A 26,456-nucleotide genomic window follows, 5' to 3' on the forward strand; every position below is an offset into this window, starting at 1 on the left:
CAGTACTGTTTCACTCATTTTAGTAATCTCTGCTAAAAATCTCTCTTCTAGTTCAGAACAGGTCTCCATTACCTTTATGACCTAAAAAGAAAAAAAAAAGTCCCAAGCCCTAAAAAAATTCCTGTGGTTTAATCAGAATTTCACATCTAAGACACCCTCCTTTAGATCACCTAGGATGCTTTGAAGAGCAGAGAAAGCTTTCAAAGATTTACACATTATGTCATCATCAATAAACTAGTAGGAAACTCAAAAGCCCTGTAAGCAATTCCAAGGCAAGTCATTCAGTTTCATAATGCCTGTGGTGGCCAAAGCATGAACTGAAAATTTATTTTTTCAAATGTATGTTTTTTGCAATTATTCCAGCACAGAAAAATCTCTTTTGTGCTTACTACCTCAACTACTTAGCAAACAAGTTTTATATCAATTGTCATTTCTTAACTTTTCAAAAGTGTATTTAGGAAGGCATCATCACCTTCACATCTGACCATAATTTTTCATTCCTATTTTATAGTGATTCACTGTATAAATCACTATATAAATCATGTGCTAACTAAAATCATCTTAAAAAAAAAAAAAAAAGTGGCTTTTCAAGCTGTTTCATGAGCTGTACATAAAAAAAACCAAACTTATATACTTGTTTCACTATGCATTTATTTTGGAACATGTATCACTATAACAAAGTGATTTTTTAAAAAATGCTTTCTTCCATCTTATCTCTTCCTGGGAACTTCATACTCAGCAGTCTATGTGCAAGGAACTAATGTAATGCCTGAGTGGTACAGATTGTTATATAGCATTGTATAATATCACATTACAGGGGACTGGTAAGTTAGCACTCACAGTGCATAAAGCATTTATCCCAGCCTGGAGGGACAAAGCTTTCTGTGATATCTGCAGTGTTTGCTGCAACTAAATTCAGCAGGAACCATGAATGGGCATTCCTGGTCACTGCGGGGAGCGGGGCAGCCAGGAGGCTCACCCTGAGGCACAGTGCCGGTCCCGCTGAGCTGCACACCAGGCTCCAGCCAGGGTGGGCACCCAAGCGTGCACCAGTGGCTTCTGGCCCCATTCCAGTCTCACAGGCCCTAGGAACCAAAGCCCCGAGATTGGCGGGCCTTTAGACTGCTGCTTGAAACCCTGCCGCAATACCAACAGCAATGCCTTTATCTGCTGATACAGTACTCTTAAAGTTAGTCTAGCAATAAACTTTTTCGAGAGAACTAACCCACGTGTTTCTTCTGTGACATGGGGAAAATAAACTTGTGTGTCAGGTGTCGAAAGACTGGGCACTTGGGTAAGCTTGTGACTTAGCTTGCAAACCTACACGGGTGTCTGTCATGTGCCTCACGGCGGGATTGGTCAGAAAATTGGCCCAAAACAGGGATCAGATCAGGAGATCCGATTTTCGGTCTGCAGCAGCTAAAGCCGAATATGCAGAAGGACATTTTGCGCTCGCCTACGAGCGGAGAGCAGCCTGGTCAGCTTTGCTGTTCCAACCTCCCCGCTGCCGCAATCCCTGGTCCGCAATCACAGGAAAGCCCCGCAGCACCTCTGCCCTCCCAGCGGGCCCTGCAGGCGTCCCTGCCCCGGCTCGCGGTGGAGTTACAACTACGCCCTACAGTCTCCGCGCCGGGCACCCGAGTGGAGGGGGTGGCCTCCCTCGGCCCTGCTCCCTAGGCAGCAGTCACTTGGAGCAGGTCCGCGGTTCTTCGCTGAAGGACAGAAGGCAATACGCAGTCACAGGGAAGCAGCAGGCGGCTAATGCCCTCAAACGGGCGGCCCGGGCCTACCAGCGCGGCCGCCCTGCCCTCCATAGGCGCCCGGCGCTCTGCCTCCGCGCCCGCGCCCTCCTCTCGCCCTCCCCCGGGCCGCGCCAGAGCGGCTTCCCCCCGGCCGCCGCGCAGCCCCGCGGCGGAGGCAGCGCACCTCCCCGGGCACGGGGGCCGGCGGCTCGCCGAGCCTCGGTCTGTGCAGGCAGTCTGCCGGCCTGCCCCGGGAGGAGGGCCCGTCGAGGGGAGGCGGCCAAGCGGTAGCGGTAGCAACGGAGGAGCCGGCAGCGTGCGCAGCCCAGGGTGGCTGTGCGACCGGGCGCCTTCCCCGCTGCGCTTGCCGGCTGTCGCCCACCTCCCTGTCAGTGTTACCGCCCCCGGCCTGCGAGCAACATGAGAGTAGTGGCTTTGATCAGGTAACCCGCTGACGGAGCGCCTATGTGAGCGAGCGAGGGGCGTCTCACAGGCGGAGAGAGGGCGCGGGGAGAAGCCCTGCCCGCCCGGGGGTCGCGCTCCACCCAGCGCCACCCGGGAGACCCGCCCGGCCCTTTCCGCTCGGCCTTCCCGCCCATGCGTTTCCTGCTGCCTCCCTTCCCCTAGCTGGGCGACTCGTTCACCACAGGTTGCCGGCTCTGCCTGTTGCCCCTGGAGTGGCCGCTTGCGAGTGCCGGGGCGAGCCGGTCCCTGCCTGCGTACAGGGAGAGACTGAGAAGAATTCCCGTGTTACGGCAGAATTCAAGAATAACCGGTGTATTTTTAAAATTAAGCAAAACCCAAACAAATAACCCCCACAACCAACCAACACACCCCCACCCCCCGAGCCAAAACAAGACCTACAGTTATTTGCCCGAGTCGCTTGCTCTCCGATATCCCGGTCTCCCTGGTTCTTCGTCTGCAGCGGGGCGAGAGCCGGAGCCGCCCGGGCCGCCGGCAGCGCCTTCGCCGGGGGCGCAGAGCGTGGGCCGCATGTCCTGCTCTAAAGAGAGGGTTCTGCTCATTCGCAGTTCAGTATCCAGGTGCTTTTGCTTTCCACGTATCTTAAGGTCTTTCAGGATAGATTTTACTCGACTTCTAACGATAGATTTTTGCAGTGTGTTGCGAGAGATTAAATTTTGCTGGTTTTAAAATGATGAAGCTAGCTCGTTCCAATCGTTGGAGTTGGACACAGCCGTGTCTGTCAAGGGTTGCTGTGTTTGCCATCTTCCCCCACCCCCGTCCCGTATTTTTTGTAAGTTTCTTTGTCAGTTTCTGCAGTTCTTGTAATTTTTTTTTTTTTTTTTTTTTTTTTGTTTTTTTTTTTTTTTTTTTTTTTTTGTTTTTTTTTTTTTTTTTTTTTTTTTGTTTTTTTTTTTTTTTTTTTTTTTTTGTTTTTTTTTTTTTTTTTTTTTTTTTAGAAACTAACATTTTCTCATAAGGACATGTAGGTGTTTTTCTTGAAGAAACAATAATTAAAAAAAATGAGCTAGGAAACCTCTAAGTGCAAAAGAACTGTGCAGATGTGAGCTGTGTATTTTTATTTTTTGGGTGCAGTAGCTATTTACTTAAGCCAAAGCATTTAATGTATTAAATTCTTCAGGGAATGTCTAATATCAAATCTTGTTGAAACTGGGGTTTGGTCATAACAACTGCAAATCATAACAAAACTCATGCAAAGGAGAAAATACAGGAAATGTTGTCTGTTTTTCTAGATTTGCTCAAATGTGGTGTAGGGAAAATTATCTTCAATTTTTTAAATTTTATTTTATAGATAAGACTTTGTCTTTCTGGATTATTTACTTTGATATTCTCAAAGCAGAGGAATGTGTTAAAAGGCAGGATGGAACAAAATCCTATAAACAGGTTTCTAACACAATTGCTATTTTAATGGTCTATTTTACAAGGATGGATTTAGTTTCAGTAATAGTTTTAAGAAGAGTTTTAAAGAGACATCAAAGTGTCTGAAGTCTTTGTAACAGAGCTAGCCAAAGATCAGAGGGGAAAAAAGTATTTGAAAAGTGCTTCTTACTTTTGCAAAGGTCAGGATTATGTATGAAACTACTTTAACTTGTTTTTTTTCCTTGTAGAATGTTGGCCACACTAAAAGTTGATAGTCTTGTTTTAAGGTGGTATTTGTGGGGTAAACCCTGCATTTTGTTTTGTGCTAAATCATAAACATTTTAAAGCCAGTCTTCAACCTGAAATATGATGTTTTTCAACTCTTTAAAATTCTTCTAGAATTTTCTTGACTGTAAGTGGTTATACTTGTCTATAGAAAGGAATTTTGCTTAGAAGTCTTTCATAGGTTCATATCTTCACAGTTACCCAGTTTTTTGGTGTTTTTTTTTTTTTTTTTCTGGTATTTTGTTTATAAGCCTGCTTGTTAACATACTTGCAGAACCCTGACTGGCCTCACTTTGGAGCTTTCTACAAAAAGGCCTTGTTATTTTTTTCTGTGCTGGGAGTTGAGAGGGGTACCCAGGCTATCTCAGTACTTGTCTTCATCTCCCTTCTGAGGACTTTTTTGAGTCCACCTTCCTCCCGTGGGCATGGGTTGTCTGGTTTCATTGGTCTTAACCATATTGTGTTTTACATTTAGTTTGGAAGGTCTTGTGGGTGGGCACCATGTCATTTGTTTCTTGGTACTGGTAGTTTTTAGGGCTATGGTAAATAATACAGAGAATAAATAACAGGAAAGTAGCATGTGATTCAGTAAGCACAGATTTCCACCTACTAACTGGTGGTCCAATGTAAGCAATATGTATATCAATATGCATCTTAAAATGTCTTTATGTGTATATATATATATATATATACACATAAATTAATTGAAAGGATTAATAGGTCTATTCCAGTGACATTTTAATTTTTTAATTTCAATTTTTAAAAAAGATTAAAATGCTGTAAACAGCATAGGCAATTATCTATTGTCATACATTTATTTTTATGAAGTGCTGTTTGTAGCTGAAATCAGAACTAGCAGGAAACTTTTATTTTTTTAGCGTAAAGTCATTCACAAAGAAAGAGTCTTTGTCTCATTACTCTGTTAAGCCTGGAAGTTCAAATTATAAAGTTAATACTATCTGCATTTTCAAGATGTCAAGAACAGTGTCCAAAAGTAATGAATGTATGATTTTAAAATTTTTTATGTCTGTGTATAGGTTAGAAGAAAGTTCCAGTATGCATTATAAGAATGTTAAGTAGAGATGGACGCTCCAAGTTGGATTCTATCATATTAATATTTACTTTTTAGCACTGAAACAGAAGCAACTGCTTTATGAAAATCTGTTAAGTACAAAAGGATGCCATGTTTTGCACTATTTCTACTTCAGGTTTGAATTACACAACAAATTCAAGACAGTATACAGAATTTTTGCATGGATAAAAGCAGAGATTGAGGGGAATAGCTAAAGGGTTACATTCCTCTAAGGCACTTTGAAGCTTTTGTGTAGAGGGCTAGATAAAAGGGAGAGCTTAAAGCTGGAAATTCTGAAGGAGTTTGTTTCAAAATCACAGAACCATTTAGTTTGGAAAAGACCTCCAAGATTATCAAGTCCAACACTTCACTGATCACCACTTGTCCATTAGGCCATAGCACCAAGTGCCATGTCCAGTCATTTCTTGAACATCTCCAGGGGTGGTAACTGCACCACCTCCCTGGGCAGCCCGTTCAAATGCTTGACAACCCTTCCCATGAAGAAATTCTTCCTGATGTCCAACTTGAACCCCCGCTGGTGCAGCTTGAGGCCATTTCCTCTTGTTCTTCACTTGTTTTCAGGGTGAAGAGGCCAAGCCCTATCTTGCTCCAACTCCCTTTCAGGTAGAAATAGTAATAGTGTGACTACAAGGAACACAACGGTCTATTGTAGCAATGACTGCTTGTGCTATGTGTTCTCCCGTGCATGTCTCAGTGATTCTAAAACAAAATGCAGTTTTCCAGAGCTTGTATAGATCTCAGTTGCAGTTCCTGCCGTGGTTTTTGTGCCTTGGCATGTAAAGAAGCTGCATAGAATCTCCACCTGCAGTTGTACTTTGAAGGCCACAAGTCTGAACATGGATCTTTTAAGCAGTGTGTGTTCTACTTTTGTTGTAGATTGTAATGTTTCTTTTTCTATTGATTAAAATCCATAGAGATACTTTTTCAGTTACATCAAGAGAACAGAATTCTTTTGTCACTGATAGTGGAAAAGGTTCCTGTAGATCTTGAATGAATGTCAGAATTAATTGTATCCTCTGTTTTGGAGTATTATCTCTTGGCCTCAAACAAGAGTATGGTTGTATTTGCTTTTGTATTTTTTTACTAGCATTAATCATTTTTATTTGCAGTGAAATGCAGTAAAAAATTCATATGTTCTCTGCAGCGTCAGCTGAAACTACTGCCTGTAATAAGTAACGTTTTTGACAATGGCAAGTATGTTCAAAATGTTGAAGGTTTAGGCAACCTATCCCATGATGGAGAAATGTTATTCCTGACCTAGGATGCATGGAGTTGGAGAAGATCTCAAAGCTATTGAGTCCAGCCATTAATCTAACGCTGCCAAGTACACCACTGAAAATGTGTCCCTAGGCATCACCTCTGCATGACAGACCTAATTTTAAAGGATTACTAATGCTGGCAACTCATTGGAGCAGATTTTGGGGTTTTGATCCAAATTAACTGGTAATGAGTACTGAGTAATTTGTCTCTGGAATAAGGGAGTCTTTGAAGAGATTCCAGTGTCAATAGCTCTTCTTCATGTGACCTCTCAGATTAATAGTAAGATGCAAAACTCTTTATGTGCTTTATGGTTACTGTATTTAGGCACTATACATATGTAGTAAATGTATGGTGAAATTATTCTTTTTCTACTATTACTATTCTACAGCTCTTCATGTTTCAAAATTTATAAACAGTACTGATAATACTTATTTTGGAGCAGTTAGTTAAAAGTTATAAGGGGCTAAAACTTTTATCTATACTTTTAATTGCCACTATTTTCTTTTCGTTACAGTGGTGGGAAGGACAGTTGTTACAATATGATGCAATGTGTTGCTGCTGGGCATGAGATTGTTGCTCTAGCCAATTTAAGACCTGCTGAAAATACAGGTATGAAAGCCACATTTTTTACAGGATTTTTTTTAAACATAGGTTAGAAACAATGGACTCACAACCATGACTGAATTAAGTTCCTATATATGTTTTTGTCTGGTTTTGCATATTGAAGGCAAACATATAAACTTGAAAGAAGTATGAAAAAGAAAATGCTATGGAGATGTATTAAGTGTATTTTCCCTTTAATGGAAAATAAAAAAGCCCACAAGAAGAGAAGATCAATTAAAAAAAGTCTTACACAATTTGAAAATGAGAATATTGATATTCTGGTGGTAAACAAAGGGGTCGTGGGAAGTCATTAGCACAAATGCTAAAAGCTGATAGATGATGTCATCAACCAAAGCTAGCACTGAACTTCTAGAAATGCTCTAAACTGGTGCTAAACTGAATGCTGTAAACCATTCCAGCTGCCAAAAATGTGCCATTGTGCTGCTGCTCATCCATTTTTATCTTTGTTTGTCTTTCTCCATTATTCTAACCCAGCATCTGTGAACTGCATTGAGGAACTGATGTGGCTTGGAATTGACCTTGATACACATATTTTTCCTGCTTCTTTTCTTCCTTTTAGGCTGGAATGATTTTTTGATCAGTTCCTCATGGGCTCCACTTTATTTCTATGAAAAAGAATGGGAGAAACTCAGGTAGTCAGTGTGAGGTGAGAGAGTGAGCTAAGTATTTGTATATTGTATTAAAGCACAAATTGAAGTGAGGCTGGAAAAGCAAGTGAGTTGTTTCCAGTTGGTAGGGGAGAATGCTAAAGTATGCTAACTAGGTTCACTGTTCAACATATGTTAAGCAATTAAGTATGGTATTTGGTAACTGTACAGTAGGGTACACAGAAAGGGAAGGAAAAAGGGAGCTGCCATCACAAATGAGTCACGGGCAGAACTGGCAAATGCTAGGAGAGTATAGGAAAAAATTATTTTCTGGGCAGCTAGGACATAATAATCTCTAATCTTATTGAAATATGTTGTCTTCAAACTAATTTATCCTCATCAGAAATGTAGAATATTATCATTAAAATCATAAAATGCTCTCTTTAAGTGTGTAGCTGGAAATTTTATAGAAAGTTAATTGAGGTGCTTCAGGCAATAGTGGATTCTATGCCATTCTTTTTATTTTATCTTGTACCACTGTTGCCTGGAGAGTCTCAATTAATAAAGAAACTGTGTATTCTAAGCAGAATATCACTTAAAGACCTTGTCATGTTCATGTATGTTGAAACCACTGAATTTTCCTTTAAGTCTACTATTCTGGTCTAGGTTGGTTAATTGCGATTAGGGATTTGGATTTGTCTGTTTTGTGCAGAACCATATCTGTTGTGTGGCATCAAAGGTGACTGGCCTAATTCTTACATCACAAACTAGTTATCTTGGTCAGTTACAGACCTTCTTCTTTGCAAGATGTGCTACACATGTGTACAGCAGAAATGCTTGATGTCTCTATGTAAATTCAGAGAAGTACCAGAGTTAAAAATTAGCATTAAAATAGTGAACTGTGTTAGCTTGTAATAAAGTGGAGATTTCACCAATAATAATTTATTATTTTATCAATCTGTTAGAAATATTATCTGAAAAAAAATTATGTGTAAATGATTTATTATATAGTTTGAGATGTAATTCTAATTCATGATACCTGCATTTTTAGCTGCTTTTTACTTTCTGCTGGCTACAAACTGCTTGTAAGAAAATTTGGTTAATTTTTTTCTCATGGTTAAGGAAATAAGCTTTTTGCTTATTAAACCGTGTCAAAACATTATAGTGGTCTACTTTTATTCTACCTAAGCAGAGATAGTCTCCTTTTGTGATGACCATGTTAACAATTTTAACGGTAAACTTTTTGTAAATTTTTACAGCCTATAGCTTGTTCTCAGTGTTGCAGTGCATTACAAATTTCTTGATCTGAGTGTGTTGAAATACATCTGAGTTTGTGCCTCTGTCTTGTATTCCTATTGAAAATTACCATGTGAATGGAAGCAGAATTGAATTGATAGGAGATTTTTTTGGATGAAGCAGGAAGAAGGAAAGGCACCACAATTTGCAAATAGGCAGCATGTTTGTGACAGATGTCTTCCTCTCCATACGTCTGTTGGGTGGAGAAATCTATTTTTTTTTTCTTTCCATGTTTATAGTGGTGTTGTCACCAAACATCTGTTTGTGAACTGAAAAATATTAACATTTAGATTTTCTCAGTACTTTGTAGTATTGTGATTATCTGTAATTGTTGCAACAATGTACCTAATATGGTTGTTTTCTTAATTGTGGCAGGGCAGACTGATGAATTGGACAGCTATATGTATCAGACTGTAGGACACCATGCCATTGACCTATATGCTGATGCACTGGATTTGCCACTCTATCGTGGTTTTATAAAAGGTACCAGTGTAAATACTGGAAGAGTGTATACTGCATGCCAGGAAGATGAGGTTGAAGACCTTTACCAGCTCATGAAACTTGTTAAGGTATGCTGATTGAAAGCAATTTTATAGTTGGGGATAATTACATTGCTTAATTAATTTATGAATTTAAGTAAATGATCCACTTAGGTATTTAAGTTAAACTTTAAGAAAAAAATGGACTTCTACAGGTTTTATTTCTATTCCTTTCTTCTTCTTTGTTGTGTAAATATATGGTATAACTATATTCCTTTTCCCCCAATGCAAATCACACTTATTAATCCTCATTTCAAGCCAAAATCTTTTTCCTATTTAGTGAAAACACCTGTAACAGGAGCTTAGCATGTACAACAAAAAACACAATTGTGGCAATCATCTATAAATAGAATATTTAGTTTATTTTGCACTTGTAATAATGTATCGCTTGATTACTGTAGTGAGAGATCTTCTGGATTTTGTGCATTTATCAATGTGTGGGATATCTAGACATTTCCATTTGAGTACACTTTATGATGTGTAAACCAGAATCTGTTGTTTGTTTGTATGTTGCATGTCATTCTCTAAGTATTATGGAATATTTCACAATGATAGTTTTGATTCTGGTGGCCCTATGATTATATTCTAATATATGACACAGTAGCAATAACATATATCAATCCTTTTTAGCTATAAAATGAATTAAAGAGGGACAATGAACCCACTTTCTAAACCACTTAAAATTTATTCTCTGGTATTTTTCAAAATATTTCATATAGTACTTTATTTCTACCAATACTAAGTCAGACCTCATTGGAAAAAACAGAAGACCTCCTGTTGACTCTAGAGGTTCTCTACAGTGTTTGAGTGAACATGCTGTGTCCATTCCAGCTAATCATGTTGATTACTGCTGTGTGCTGTACTAAAACCAATACACTGTTCAGAAAATCATAACTGTTATTTTAAAGAAAGTAAAATATGTGATTTTATTGATCAAACTGGTATAGACTACTTAATGAAACTTCAGATAAAAGTGTTTGTAGTCTTCATGTCAGGTATCGAAGATTTTCTAGCTCGCTTTCCTTCACTAAAATGATAATTGAGATTCATGAACCTAAATACTTCAGGCTCTATTCTGTATTCAGTTTAAAAAAATCAAATTGCAGATAAGACCTAAGAATCTGGTTTGAATGCAGATCACTTCCTGACCCATCTTGGAGTCAAATCTTGTAAACATTTTTGGCAAGGAAATGATCTTCTTCTAAAGTAAAATCAAGATCTCAGACCTGTGTTGGAGTATAAGACTACAGCACAGGAGAATAGTTCATGTAGGTGGTACAGCCTCTAGTTGTGCTGGGGAGGCTTAGGTTGGATATTAGGGAACATTTGTTTACTGAAAGGGGTATCAAGCATTGGAACAGGCTGCTTGGGGAAGTGGTTGAGTCACTGTCTCTGGAGGCATTTAAAAGTTGTGTGGACTGGGTGCCAAGAGACATGGTTTAGTGGTGGACTTGGCAGTAATAGGTTAATGGTTGGACTCAATTTCAAGGGCATTTTGCAACCTAAATGATTCTATGATTATGCTCTAGAGTGCTTCACAGAGGTTTTAAATGGAATGTGCATATCCTGCAATACAGGAATCAAAAGAAATATGATACAGCAGTTTTAAATTATTTTTGAAGCATGATAGTATTAGAAATTAGAAGGACTGATATCTACTGTCTCTTAAAGCTGCATGCTAACAGCTTTGTGCTGCTGGATAAGGTAATGAATTACCGATCAATTTAATTAAAAATGGGCAAATTAGTGGCAATTAAGATACTTCCTCTACAGATCTTGCTGTCTTTGGAGGACTTGATCCCTAACATGAATTAATGCTAGTGTTAAATCTTGACAACTTCTGCTTTGGAAGTTTGTACATGAAAATTATAACTATAGCTGAAAGAGAGGCTATGATGTTGTCTGGAGCTAAATAACAATTTATTTCCTGTGTAGAAATATTAAGCCCACTATAAGATATATTCAGGTTATAAATATTAACAATATACTGCCTTTATGTTAGACTTTGTATAATGATGTCTTTACAGTACTACATAGCTATGAAATTCTGATACAAAAGTTTCTGTAAGTGTCTTGCATATTTTGATGAATAATTGCAAAATTATGAGGAGAAATACACTACAGCAACTGTGGTATTTTAGTTTTAAGAAGACTACTAACTTTTTTTCTGTGTTAGCCATAACTTTGAAAGATTTCTGGTTTTATTTTTTCGCATTTTTTAATAACTGCTTTTTAGTAGCTTTACTATTTAATTCTTAATCACTGAGGATTTTGCTTCAGGAGTTTTTCTTCCCCAAATGTTAATAGTTTTAAACAGTGAAGTCAATTTGCATTCTCTTGAAGGGAGGGGAAGAATTCTGTGGAAGCCTTGTCAAAGCCATCTTTGAGTGACTGTAATTTTAAAACACTGGTCAAATAACATAGCTCTTTTTTTCAGTAAATGGTTTGGGGCCAGGACTACAGGAAAGGTGTGTCTAAATCAAAATCACATAGCGTACCTAACTTTCCATTGGCAAAGAATGCTTCTATTGCAAGTACTTACTTAGTAAAAAATTAAAACACTTTGAAAAAACTGTATGAATTTGGAAGTATACAATGTTTTTAAAAACAGTGTTATGAGAACAAGATTTCTAAAGAATTGAATATTCCCTCACAGTTCTGTGAAACCCAGGACAACAGTCCTGTTCTAGTATATGTGACTCAGTGAGTGATACTGACTGTCATTGACTGTAAAGCTATTAATTTTATTGTCACAAACCAAGGTGATTGATAGGTATAAAGGAAATTTATATCTATTTTTTAGTTGCATAATGCCATGTTTTAGATTCTGTATTCAGTACGCATTGTGAAACATATCTGAGTACTTATATGATGTCTAAACATATCTTACTATGCAGTCTTCACCTGATAGAAGAATATTTACTTCATGAGACATGTAAATCCTGCACTCTAAAGAATAATTTATTCTTCTCTCAATGTTACTTAATAGGGATTACTGATGTCCTCGTTTGTTCATGTTTGTTACTGTCTGTATTGGAGATTTTCCTAGCCAAGCCTGTAAGCACTAGATTTTCTCAGTTACCTGAATTATCTTTTAGGGGCTTTATAATGGCACTGTCTTTGAAATGTGGTGAGAAACTGAAATTCTTTGCCTTATCTACTCCATAAGTCTTTGCCTTTGTTTGGTAAGTTTCCTTGCTGAAGTAATTTGTGGAATTCTTGAATTAGATACAAATGTCATTCTTCTAGCTCTTCTTTTTCAAATTTTTTGATTACATGCCTAACTGCTTTTTTTAATTAGTATTTTAAAAATTGATATTTTTGTAGTTTTTTTATATTTACCCATGTTTTTTATAAAACATGCAAATGGATTTTTAGTGGATTTAAAGTTTCAACATGTTATTTCTGTCAGAGTATTTTTTGTTGTGCTCTTTGTGGATTTGGAACCCGCAAGCTTTCAAAAAATATGGAATTCACTTGGAATAAATTTATATATTGGCTCTCAGGACTGAAGCAATATTAATTTTGAAATCATCCATTGATCATCAGCTGAAAAATAAATATTAATGTTGGATATATGTGATATATGAAACATTTGAATAATAACAGCCTTTGGTTGTGGCACTGTTTCATTTCATCAGTGATGTGGAACGGAAGGAAAGGAGATTTATTTTCTGTAACGTGCTTGCATTTTGGAACAGTAATCTTACAACAGTCAGTCACAAAGAATAAGTAACATTTTTTAGTTACAGAAGTAAAGAGCTTAATGTGACTCCTGCATTTAATAATTACTTGTTAAGAACGGGATCATGATTTTTTTAAATGGTCCAAGTCTGATGTTTAGTGAAGACAGAAAGTGTTCCTGTCTGAGAGTTAAAATTGCAATAGCAGTGCCATTTTAGATGTTACATAAGATATTTCATCTCAGACAAAGCACTTGAGCTGTGTGTGTTCAGGTGGAATAGAAGAAACTTAGGTCCTCTCGGTATTCAGTGAAACTCCTTGAGATTTCTTCAGGAAACAGTTCTTCAGGGTTTGAGATGAATAGATGAAATGTAAGGTTATTTTGTGGCCTTCAGATAGGGATTAATTCCATCATGGAACCTAAAACTTTCAGTTCCTTGATATTGCTAATAATCTTCCGTGCTAAGGAAATGGTCTTTCTTTTACACTTCTCCAGAGTTCAGCTGCTGTGGCCATGGGTGACATGAGTTCTCAGATTCAGTGTGATTGCTGACTTTCTGTGACTTTTGTACAAAGATTTAGGTGCTCCTACCAGGAAAAATACATTAATAAGTGTAGTGTAATGTGTCAAGACTAGTAGTTACTCTTAACTCATACAAATAAGGTTTGCAGAATTTCTTAGGAGACTGAAAGATGCCAAATAATTATTAGTTATAGAATCCTGATTGACTTGAAGAATCTGTAATCTGAAGTCCTCAGCGTGCTCTTCACCAAATTACTTGTGTAGTTTATGAGTTCAGACAAAGTAGGTAGCTTTCCCCTCTCACTTAAGGGATTCAGAGAGTTCAGAGGCATGCAGAAGAGTTCTGTTCTAGTAATCTTCCATGTTTTCATTGAAGAAAATTTTCCCTGCTATGATTTGAGTGGTCTGTAGATACATGGATTAATACCTCGGAATTGTATTTCTCAATATTTTGGAGAAAGATTAAATTATGCAAAGAGATACTTTTCTTTATGCTGAATTTTCAAAATAATCACTTCTCTTTTTGTTGCCTGCATTATGATTATTGCAAATAACTGTGTCTTTAATATATTGATAGATTATATCTAATTCAAGAGTTCAAATGCAGAATTTTTGTATGGCAAGTGAAATTATACCATAAGTATTGAAAAAAAATTGTAAAAACTCTTCAGTGCCCAGTTGAGGGAAACCGTGATAGATAAAACAATGGAAGTTATTGACTGGGGCCTTTAGTAGTTGTGTAGATTTAATGAACATTTGGAGACCACATCTCCTAGCACAGTTCTTTTTGTCTTTAAACATGCAAGTTAAATGAGAACTTTTAGAAATTGTATGAAGTGGTTGTCTACATTAACAAGAAATAAATAACTGTGCTTCTTGGTAAAATAAGATTTTTTTTTGAGAGAAAATATTTGCTGTGTTTTTTCATAGACTTGGTTCCTCCACTTTTTATAATGAATAAATTTTTATCTGCAAGGATTTGGATTGTCCCTTTACCCTCATCATGTTAAATGATTACAATTTTTAAATCATGTTATTTTTTCTTTTAATTAATTCTGAACTGGAGTTCCATAGCTTCCTCCACCTTGGGAATGACTGTTGTCATTAGCAGTGAATAAAAGTGTGAATGAAGGGAAGAGGGTAAGAAGTAATTGCATAGTTGGGAGTGATTTAAGCAGTATAAAAATAATTATGTATCTTGTTTCATTCAAAACACAGAGTTTATTTAGTTGTTGGGGGGGTTTTGTATGAATTTTAAAATGAGATGGGAACAAAGAAATTTTTTTAATCAGTAGGATGCCTGAAATTCTGTGTGTCTTCTCTGACCAGTTCAGGCATTGTCAGGATTTTAATTCTTTTTTTTTTTTTTTAAAGGAAGATCTTTGGCAATATCTTCGAGGTAGTTTCTTACTGTGAGAAATGTTGAGCATTGTGTAAACAAAAAAGTCACTGTATTTCTCCCCGTTAGGTGTGTGGAGTTGTTTCCACTCGCTCCCTGTCTTGTTGTGTTAATACTGAATAAGCAGAGACAGTCAGGCTGGTGGTGAAAGATGGTAAGCAACCCTGAGGGCTTGTTCTGGTCAGCTTGAAACCTCTGATTGCCAGGTTTTCCTAATTTCCCATTTCCAGGGCATCTCTAGTGTGACCTTGCCTGCTGAATATGATGTTCTGGGTTGCAAGATTCTCACATGCATTTGGGAATGGGCAGCCAGGCATTGTTTACAGGACGCCGAATGAACCGTGCACTCGCAGCAAGTTTGATAAACACACATTTCCTCCTTTTATCAGTGAGATTGCAGAATGTGAAGTATGAGTTTCCAGTTTTGCTCATTCCCTTCAGACCTTTTCCTGTTTAAAAACTGAATCTCACTAATTGGATGATGATACATCCTTAGATTTTGTTTTGCTTTCTTTGTTATTGTTGTTTTGAATTCAACTTACTGGTCAGTGACATTTATTTCAGTGCCTACCTTGACCAGGTTTGATAGACTTTCATATGAAAGCTTTCCATTTGTTCAACACAGAAAAGGTTCATCCCTATAAATGTAAAGTGAATGCTAATTAACAGTAATGACTTCTAATCACTTTGCTTTTATACTCCTTTAGGAGCACATCTATTATCCAATGCAGTTAAGTGAAATGCTTGTATATGAATCAACAATGCTGTATTTCTTCTCACAGCTATTGCTCATAATCAAGCTTTGAATAAATTACGATAGTAAAATTGGTTTTAATGTGTTCTTTTGCATAGGGAGAAAGGAACCTTAAATATCTTGTTAAATATCTTGAATATTTAGAGAATTATCTAGTAACATTTTGGCATTCATTATTGTAGTAAATGGAAAAATGCATTAAGATGGTTAAGTCAATTTTGTAAACATTATCAAAACTTTTTTCATCATTTGAAGTGTATTTAAGTGATGTGCATAGACGCAACAGTCTCTGAAGCAGCCCTATTTGTATCCAACTGCGTGTCTCTAGGAATGCACTGCAAATTTCTGCCTTCAAATGCAGTTAAATTTTGCATAGAAGGGGTATGTTTTATGCCTTGAGAACTTTACCTTGTGTCATAGAGTGTATATAGTAAGTTAATAGACATTTATGCATTTCTTTTATCAATACTCTATATCTAACAAACTGTTAGGTTTTTTACATGTGCAAACTGCCTGTCTGACTGCAATCATATACACTTAAAAAAGGTGTATGAAATAATACTAGTGAATTTTTATCCACAGCTGGAAACAATAAAATAAGAGGAAACTTTATTTTAGTAAAAGTTTGCCATAAAGAATGCTGATGAAAAGAGATTACTAGACTGGCAGAATGTTAAGCAATTTTGAAATAATTCTAGTTTAGGAAAAGAATTAGGCTAAAGACAACATATATGAATTTGAAATTTAGCAAAATTTTCCACTTACTATTGCACATACAGGGCCTGTTTGGAAGGCAGAATTGGCAAAACCTGGATGAACCCATTTCTGACACGGACATTAGTTTTTGTTTTATCTTTTGTTAATAAGTTGCTTGAAACAATTACTGAAATCACTTAGAAATTGTAGGTCTCAGTGTCTGTGAGGGAACTGAGGTCTTGCTTAGTCAATATATTTACATTGCTGGGTTTGCAATTTCTAAAAAAAATTAGGTTTTCATTTTCTGTGGCAGTTTCCTTTCATGTAGTACATCTGTCTTTGCATGCTTAGAGACACAATTCTTTCACAGTTACCATCGCAGTTCTTACGGATGTGGATGTGAGTGAGTATCCACAGGCACCGTCTGTGGTTTTGATTTTGTTTGTTGTGTTCACTCATTCACATAGCTTTAGACAATTTTCTGGTATGTTTCATTTGCTTGAGCATCTTTTCTGTTAACATTTATTCTTTGGTTTATTAAAAAATCATTGCCTAACTTAATTTCAAATTATCTTCCATGTAGTACTCTTTAAATGTGAGTTGGATTCGGTGTTCATAAAAATCCCATGTTTTTTTGCTGCAGTACTGCAAAACATGCTGCTTGTGAGTTTTGACACCACAATGTGGGAAAAAAAGTAACACCTTTCTTCTCTGAAGTCTCATTAAATGATTGATACTATCCATATCTTATTTCAGTACTTCTCTTAAGATAATTTACATCTTAATAATACTTTTAAAATATAAAAATGAAAAATGTAAAAAAACATTAATTGTTCTGTACTGCTTTGTAGCTGGCTGTTTTATATTATTTGCAATTCTCATTAGGCAGTGCTAAAATACATTTCAAAATTTATTACATTAAAAATGTAATTGGGGTTATTTCTAATAAAATAAGATCAAAGACAGGCAGACTTTCATGTAAACTAACAGTAAAACATTTATCAAATTTGTTTTCATAAATATTTGTATCTCTGAAGCCCATTTGTTGTATGAAATTAATTTTGCATAGATATACTAAGGTATTTACGCTGACTTATTTAACATGCTTTCCCCTTTCATATGAATGTCAAGCATACAGCAATTTCAGGGTTACGTTATTTTCAGCTGGACACTGGCTGGTTTTGATTGCTATATTTAAAGGTACTTCCTCTGTAAAAGGTGGGATTTAATTTGGTTTATATTGCACCAATGTTACTGCTTTCAAAATATAAATGATTGATTTGTAAGTGTCATGAAAAGGAATAAAACAGAACTGGCCTTTTACACTGTGAAAGGACTGTATAATGTGAAGATATTCTTTCTGTTGATAAATTCTGCCTGTGGAAGAATTGCATAACACTCATCACTCATTTTCATATTGATTATGAGTGGGATTCCAGTAATAGGTTGCTGTTTGCAAAGGATAAGGCGACACTATGATTAGTTACCTTTTCCATAGAAAGCACTACAAAGGAAAATGCCAAATGTGTGCACTGCAGTATTCCTATCAGCCTGACAGTCTGTTACATGAACTTTTCTTTCAGTCCATTTTCCTTCAGAAATACAGCTTCAATGTTTTTGCCTTATTATTGTTTTAGGTTTAGTGCATTTGCATGCTCTCCTAACTCCGGATTCTTTCTTTAGTCAGTTATTTATTTTCCTGACAATCTTCTATACTTGGGCCCCTTACACCATTGTAACTCTTAAAAACTGATACAACAGTGCCCTCTGTAGTTTCTCCCTACATGGTTACTACCTGCAGCTGGTTTTGAACATTTAGGTAAAGAACAGGATGTTTAGACTTATTTTTAGCTCAAAGAAAAGCCCCTTTTTCTTAAGTAAAGATTTTGATTTTTGACTGACTGTTTCATATGCAAGAAAGGGAACAAAAGAGGCTGTTCTGACTCATCTTATAGGTTTATAAGATCTTCTGTCATTATCTAGTGCAAATCTGATATTTTATGAGGTATTCATTCAAGGCAGTCGTTAAAATGACTGGATGGGTTTTTCTGAGTTTTGTAGGCTTTCCTGAAGCTTTTGTTTGAAGTGGAGTTTCAAAACAAAATCATTTTAAATGTACTTCCTTTGTGCTTGCTATTTCTCCTAATTTAGATCTTACATTATCTGCCAGGGACTAAAGACATGCTTGCCAGCAGAGCACCTAAGCTTTATTAATGATGTTGTTTTAATTCACACTGTGACTGAAGTAATTGTTGTTCATTAGCATTGATTTGTCTCCAAAACTCATTTACAATTTAGATTTCTCTTTTAACTCATTGTAGCTTAATATGCAAATAACTTTTAGTCTGTATTTTCTGCAGAACTTGTTGGACAGGTTCAGTATTGAACACACATGATCCCTGCTTTCTCATATGTGCACATTCACACCCATGAGCTGCCATTTAAATATTATAAACTGCAGTAAAAAAGAATGACCTTTTAAAAAAATAAATGCTTTAACTACAATTAGTTGCTTCTTTAACAGCATCATAAAAGTCACACTGTGAAAAGTTAAATGGCTTACTTTATGATGGGGAGTATTAATGTACATGTAGAACACACTCTTAATGGACTTCCATGAAATGAAATTCATAAGTCATTGCAGTAAATTATAGTTAATGATGTAACCATAGATGGCTATTCAAAACATTCCTGTATCTGTAATGATTTGTGTAAAGCACATGACTGACCACATGCCTTAGTTCGTTTGGAACAGTAGATGGATAAGCGCATGAGCTCTCCACTTTTGAAGACCCTTTATTCTGTGTAACAAGTGGTGAGAATTTTGGTGGAGTAAATAATACATCACAAACCACTTCCAATATTTGAGATATGGTGATAAATTAGGAGGACTAATTTAATATTAAATTAGGAGGTGAGATCCTTCAGAAGTGTAGTGTGTAGAAGCTTTGAATTTTTTTCTATTTTATGGGTAATCACTAGCCTGTAGTCATATGTCTACTTTTTGCCACAAGATTTTTTAATACTGAAATGTTACTGGAGGAAGCAACTATTATGGCATAATGTGCACTGACTAATCCAGAAAACAGCCCATATTTACTATATTATATCAAGTAATATAATGAAATTGCAGATGTAGAAAGGTTACCCATGTTATCTGAGTAAAGTGACTGTTATTCTACTGGCAGAAAAGTAATGTGGTCAAGTAGTTTTACAATAAAGATAATTTGATTAAAATTACTTTCTTTCACTCTAAATTTATCTGAAACTTTGAATCAAGCTTAATTCTTGCACCAATTGCATAATTATTGTTATTCTTAAATATTGGGGCAGGATAGAGATCATTTTTGTTAATGAGCTTCTTTATTCAAGGGAGGATTCTTACAGTAAAACAAGTGAGTTTTTTTTTTTTAAACAGGATAGCCAAACCATGTGTTTTTATAATTTTTAAAGTTTATTTTAATTTTCAAAGTTTAATTTTTGAAGTTTACTTCATGAAGGAAGCGTAGAAATGGTTATTGGAAAAAAAGGGCAATATAAATTTCTATTTTAAATTGGTACTTTAAGATTATTTTTATAGTTTTAATGGAACTTCATCACAGTTCACTCTTTTTAACTGTCAGTGGGAATTTTGCATAGAAAATGAATTCTTTATTAAAATAATATTTTAATTTAGAAAACAAATACAGGTGAGTTGTTATAAATGTGATCTGGTTAGCAGTGATAGAAGATTTTAGTTTTAAACTGTAACCTTTGAGATAGAGAAGATGTTGTCAATCTGGAAAAATGAATTAGGTGTTTTTTATTGAAATGAAACTTGCCAATTAACATTCAGCATAATTAAAATAGTGATAAATATCGATACAATAGTGGAGGCAATGCATTACAGCTTTTCTGTCTACTGAGAGCTGACATAATTTACCATTTTTTCATTTAGTTGGATTATGTGATCTGTGACTGAAATCTTTAATAGAGTACATGTTTAAAGAAAATCTGTAGTTGAAAGTAGTTGTTTTTAAATAACTTGCTTAAGATCATGAAATAAATTTCAAATGTTCTTTCATAAAATCTAAGGTGATGCCGAGTAGTTGAGGGTATTTCTGATGATTGTCTTAATTTTCATTTTTGGTATTTCTTTAATTCTGAAATACCAAAAAATATGAAGACTGAATGTTGGGTATATATTTTATACATTATATATATATATATAATATTTATTCCAGTTTGCTTGGTTAACAGTTGCCTACACAATAACACTAGTTACATGAGGAAAAACAAAGACTGCAATCTAAATTGGAATGTTATTTGACATAGTAAAACAAATATTGACTTTTCTTGCTGAAGACATTTATGAGACTTTTTTTATGACCCTAGGGCATATTATTATGCCTTTATGATTATATTTTTAAGTTTTAAGACTTCCTTTTGTTTTTAGGGTATTCTTTTTAAGACTTTTTTTTTATTTTACTTTTAAGACATTCTTTCGCTTGAACTTGATCACATGAGAGAGAGTCTTTGATGACATAATATTTTTAAAGAAAAACATTAGTATTTTGGGCTTTACTTGGTTACTTGATGGCCTGTTTTTATGACCACAAGAAATATAGATAATATCCTCCTGAAATACCGATAAAATTACAACGAAGTGACAGTAGATACTGAAGAGTTAGGAACTGAAAACAAATGAACACTTTTCCTTTGAAATATTATCTTACAGACCTGTTTGTTCTACATTCCTTAGGCATTTTGCTTTGCTGTCTTCTGTATTACCCACAACCCCCTTTTTTTTCTTTGTAGTTTACTTTTGGTATCTAGAGCAGTGATACCATTGTATTTCATGAAGGCACAGTTTATTGCAGAACATGTCATCCATGAGGTACATTAAACTAACTGGGTTTCTTGTCTTGGCTTTTTTCAACTTCTGTATTCCCTGGCCAATGTATCAGGATTAATCTATATAGATATGTAATGTTTTGTAGAACTTGAGTTTAAATTGTAATGTTTGTGATTTTACAGAGCTAGATACTCTTGGTTTATAATTACTGGGATTAATTTTTTCAACTTTCTTGTTCATATAGTCATGTTTCATTGTGCTACAGTTTGTCCAGTATTTTTTTTTCTCTCACATGCCCTAACTCTCTGTAGACTGCTGCAGATTTCCAGTAATTTTGGTGGTTTTGTGCTACAATAACCCTTTTGGCCACCTTCAGGATTACCTTTATCCTTTGGAGACCAGTCTTGTGTTCTCTGAAACTGACAGGCATTATTTATTACCTACTTGTCATTGTGACTTATTCATTGCTTACATCACCATTCTCAAACATATTGCTTTACAGAAATGGTGAACAGTGTGGTGAAGGAAAGATCAATAGATGCTTTCAAAGGAAGATTTACCCTGAGACTTAGAGTTTCTTTTTAATACTAAATCTGTGCTATTAGTTCTGAGATGATTTTAATAACTTGATATCAAGTACCCTGTCTCTCAAAATGGAAAGATGATATTGCGTTAACTAACTTTTGTGGAGCAGGAGAACTTTGACAATTAAATTTTATAGTATAAAACTTCCTAATTGTCAATATTTTGTGTATTTTCTTGAATGCTTGTATTGTGAGCTTGAAAATACGCAGTTTCATCCCCTAAGAAGAAGTGATAAAGTATTTATATAAGGAATGCTTGAAAATATTTATTTGAGTTTTAGTGATACTGTTTTTTGTAACTGGACAAAGAGAGGAGAGGACTTATTTGAAATCATCAGTTGGAAAAGGACTTATTTGAAATTATCACTTGGAAAAGAAAATTCTACTTCTCCCTATGTCTATTTTAATTGTTTTGAGAGCTTCATTACCCATGCTGTTTTGCTAAAGCACCCAGTTTCATGTTACATGGTTACTCTTGACACTCCAGTAAAAGGTAGTTGCTCCAGAAAACTGTTAAATCCAGAAACATTTAATATTAAATTTATTGTAGAAGTTGCAGATAATTAGACTTCTGTATTTCATCAAAGCAATATATCATGTTAAAAATAGTAATTAGATAGTTAAATATATAGCAAATTCAAAAGCAGGAGCTTTCTTGCTTCCAGGCTTGTTTTTAGTCAGGGGACAGGCATGCTGATATGTGGCAAGCATTGTTCAACTCCTCATTCCTGGGAAGTTTCCTTTCCCTTACTTCTAAAGTCTGTCAGCATTTTTTCTCTGCTCCACTTAGCACTCTGTGAGCTATGTGATGTGCTAAGGGGATAACACAATTACAGCCTGTTTGTAAAATACCTTAACTGAAGAAATTAATAAATTGTATTTAAGTTATATAAGATTGCATAGGAAAGTTTCTTCTCATCCTGCTCTCCATTCACTCTTTCATCTAAATTGCAGTTTTCTCATAAGGTAGCAGTCATGTTTTCGGTTTTTAACATATATTATGCCTTTTATTGCATTTTTTAAAAAGTTACTTTAAAACTCCTATTGAAGAACTGAGACTTTCTTACATAGAAGTTTTTCTCTAAGCTGATCATTAGGTTGTCTTGATGATTAAGTTGTCTTAATTCCTTTTGGGTGGAAATTATCATTTACAGTTTTCCACTCAAACTGAAAGCTCACAGAATCCATCCAGATTTAGTTTTCTCCTCAAGCTTTTTGTTTCTTCTTTGTGCAGGAAAGGTTCAATCCTCACTGAATTAGAATACAAGTTTCCACTTCCTTAGTTGAGTCATTGTATCTGTATGAGGCAAGGGTCGCCTCTAATGCCTAACTTCTTATTCTGCTGAAGTGTAGGACTCATCCATCTCTTTGGTCACTTTGGTTATGTTTCAGTGCTTGGTCTGTTTGACAGGATGTTGCACTGTTGTTTGTATGGACATTCAAAACAGGTGAAGTACATTTGACTTAATGTGTTAATTGTGCCTTGTTACAAACCCTTGACTGAGGCCACACTTGCAAGTCTCACGTTATTTTGATACTTACTTAAAATGAGGTTAGGATCCTTGACCTCTTCCTCCCAAGTATACAATTACAGTGGAACAGTGTGATAGTGTGCAGTGTAAACAGAAGGCACTGGTTTAAAACATTGAGACCATGAACAATTCTCATTTGAAAAAATGACATTTTTCAATAAAATAACAATTCAGATTGAAAGACTAATATAAATAATTTGCTTCTGCTAAAAGAGACAAAAGTATTTGTGGGAAGACCACACTTACTTTGAAATGGCTAAGTCAGCTCAATTTGCCCATTGTGCAAATGTCTGCTCTGAGAACTGGAAAGGGACTGAAACCTTGATGAATGTGAATGCCTCTGAACTTCTACCATTTCTAATGTCCTTGTCCCTGTCTGGCTGTTTTGGGGATTTTTTTCTCTTTGAACTGTCCTTTTGTATTACTCAGTTTGTGTGAGTCTAGACTCAGCGGCTGGTAAGTTCTTTGATTAAGAAAATATTTCTGCTCTTATTAAATAGCTGTTTTCCTCCCATCATTTCACTGCAGTCCATACTCACTTATACCAAGGGTACAGGACATGATAAATACTGTTTGCAATTTTAGACACCTTGGTGCTCTGAAACTTAAATTTCTGTATTAAAAAAAAGCAACCCCATAGTAAATAATTGTAGCATCTCAGTTAGAGAAGGTGCATATGACTGAGAACCCACAAGACAATATTCATGCATATACCTTTCAACAATAAAGCATTCTGTAGATGCTTTTTTTAGTTTAGGCTACACACAATTTGGGAGATTCTGATTCAAGCAACATTGTCTTCTACATTTAAATAATCAGGTTGTTCTTAATCTTGGAGAATACCATGGCAATCAGCCTGCAGTTGAGGAATAAGTGAGAAGGGATGATAAAGGAAGACAGACATTGTCTTATCTGTGATGCAGCATATTGACAATGCCAGAAAACTTAATATTCAGCTTACTCGGGTACACACTTTTAAAGATGTGGAATCTGAATTGTAAAGAAAATGCAGATAGCTTTAGGCAGACAAGGTACCAAAGGGATCCTTGATGCTCTGTATAAGTGATTTTATCTTTCTTGCTATCCATTTCTTATTAAAACAGCAGATACAGTAATATCCCTCAAAATATTGTTGGGATTGTACTGTAATACTGAACTAATGTTTTGTCTTTTTTTAAAGTCACTATAAAAAAAAGGAAAAAAAGAGCTTACCAGGTGAACAGTGGTTGAGTGTATAACTTCAAATTTTTTGCATTTTCTTGGATTTTTTTTCAATATTTACTTGTGACTAGGATGGAAATAGAAGAACTATGATAAATATTGGAGTTTTAAAAAGTCATGCATACTTTGGAGGCTATTGGAATTTGGAAGAGGAGGAATAAAAGGTTAACATACATCTCTTCTTCATTCTTGCTCAGTAATGGCTTTACATCATCCACTCTTCTCTGCCTTTGAAACAGGTTCAAGATCAATTAAATTGACAGTTTTCTTTTTTGGCAGGGTTCCTGCCATTTCTTCTCAGTGTTTTCTGGTCTACACCTTTTCCTGATATTACATTTTTCTGCATATTTTTCTCTACTCCTACTTTGAAATGCCTCTCCTTACATTCTCACTCCATTGGTAAACATTGACCTGTATTTAATCTTCCGGTATCACCTAAACAAGCTGTATTTTTTTTTCTTATTCTCTAAAATATTGTGAATCTGCCAACCTGTCTCCTTTCTTCATCATGCCTTTGTGTTCAGGTTCCCTTTTTGGTACTCTTATGGTGACTAAGGACACATCTTCCTGGAGAAAAGAAAGCCTCACTTTCACCCAACTGGAAGAAATAAAAATAAATACTCCTCTCTCCCATATTTAGACACACATTTACTTTCCGATTTTAAGGGGACTGCCACTCTGAGAGTGAGTTGATGCTACAACTCTGTTGACAATATGAGATGTCAGAACTTCAGAAGATTGAAATTACATTTCCAGTTTATGAAAGCTAATAAAATAAAGCAAGATGGAACAGATTTTAGGATAACATTAAGTGTTTGGGGAATTTCATAAATTTTTTATATAAGGTTTGCTAGAAGGTTTCCTTCTCTAATTTTTTAATTGTTGCTCCTTGACAGAAAAATCCTGTGAAGTTCTACTTTACTATATATTTCTCTTTTGATTTTGCTATTTCTCTGTTTATATTTTGGTTTCCTTTTCTGCCACGTCTTTGGCACATTATCATCTGCCTTTCCTTTTTATTACTTCCAATCTCCTTCTAAAAATCCTTTTACATTTCTTCCTCAAGGAAGATCCTCAAGCTGCCCTTTCTGCTACACAAATTCTCTCTACCTTGTAGTAATATCGCCTACAGTGTGGTCTTGTCAACCCAGATTGGGGTCCTGTTGCTTCCATATATTGGCATTTCCTGAAGGCATTCTACTTACAGCTTTACCTGGGTTAGGGTAAGTTAGACTTAACATGAATGTGATGTCTTAGTACCTGGTTCATACTTGTCTTGTTTCTGGTATAAGTAGTGTTGTATTTTGTTTCAGAAGCATCAAGCCTGTTTAAAATGGAAAAGTTGGATCTGATTTGCCTAGAGTACTTGTGTGAGACTAGACCATCTCAAATGTCATTTTTAAAAGTAAAACCTTAATGAGGTTTTCAGGTTTTGGCCAAGCATTTTTGTAGAAAGTGTCATATTAATGCTTTGTTGTGAAACTGGTTTGCAGTTACCTGATTGAAGTGCAGAATCTCCATTATGTAGGAAAAAGATTTCCAAAGATTTTTGGTGAGAATGGAGAAAAACTAGGTACTGAAATTTCCTATGAGACAAATGAAAGCAGAAAATTGAGATTTTTTTCTGTCTTCCCGAGCTTGAATAGATAATTCTTGTGAGAAAATGGCTTTGGGTGTTTTGTGCTACTCTTTCTGAATCCTGTCTTCGGGCTGGACATGGTAGAACCATGTTGTCAGTTTGGGACCAAACAGATAGGGAAAGTCTGTTCCTAAGTTCACAACATTTACCTGGGGAGCTGTATTACAGGCTGTAGACCATACAAATGAAGACTCTGGTGGAGCCTGTTAAGTAAGCTGACAGCAACTTGGCAAGTAATCTCGTGTCTTAACGGGGAACTGGCCAAAACCAACTGCTTCTTATAAAACACTTAGGCTTTAATGCACTGGCATTTCTAATGAAA

The 26,456-nt window shown here is 35.8% G+C and overlaps 1 protein-coding gene across 1 annotated transcript in view; it reads left to right on the plus strand.

Annotated features, from left to right (window-relative positions):
• Positions 1–1,975: 1,975 nt before the first annotated feature.
• The window catches only part of DPH6 (diphthamine biosynthesis 6), a 191,350-nt gene continuing 166,869 nt past the window's right edge, over positions 1,976–26,456 (plus strand). Inside the window, exons 1-3 of the mRNA XM_041397884.1 lie at positions 1,976–2,185; positions 6,737–6,831; positions 9,105–9,298. Coding sequence (XP_041253818.1) covers positions 2,163–2,185; positions 6,737–6,831; positions 9,105–9,298 — 312 coding nt within the window. The 5' untranslated portion in view covers positions 1,976–2,162. The remainder of the gene's footprint in view (positions 2,186–6,736; positions 6,832–9,104; positions 9,299–26,456) is intronic.

The sequence above is a fragment of the Onychostruthus taczanowskii genome, unplaced genomic scaffold (assembly GCF_017590055.1).
Source record: "Onychostruthus taczanowskii isolate IOZ18803 unplaced genomic scaffold, ASM1759005v1 scaffold1, whole genome shotgun sequence".
NCBI lineage: Eukaryota > Metazoa > Chordata > Aves > Passeriformes > Passeridae > Onychostruthus > Onychostruthus taczanowskii.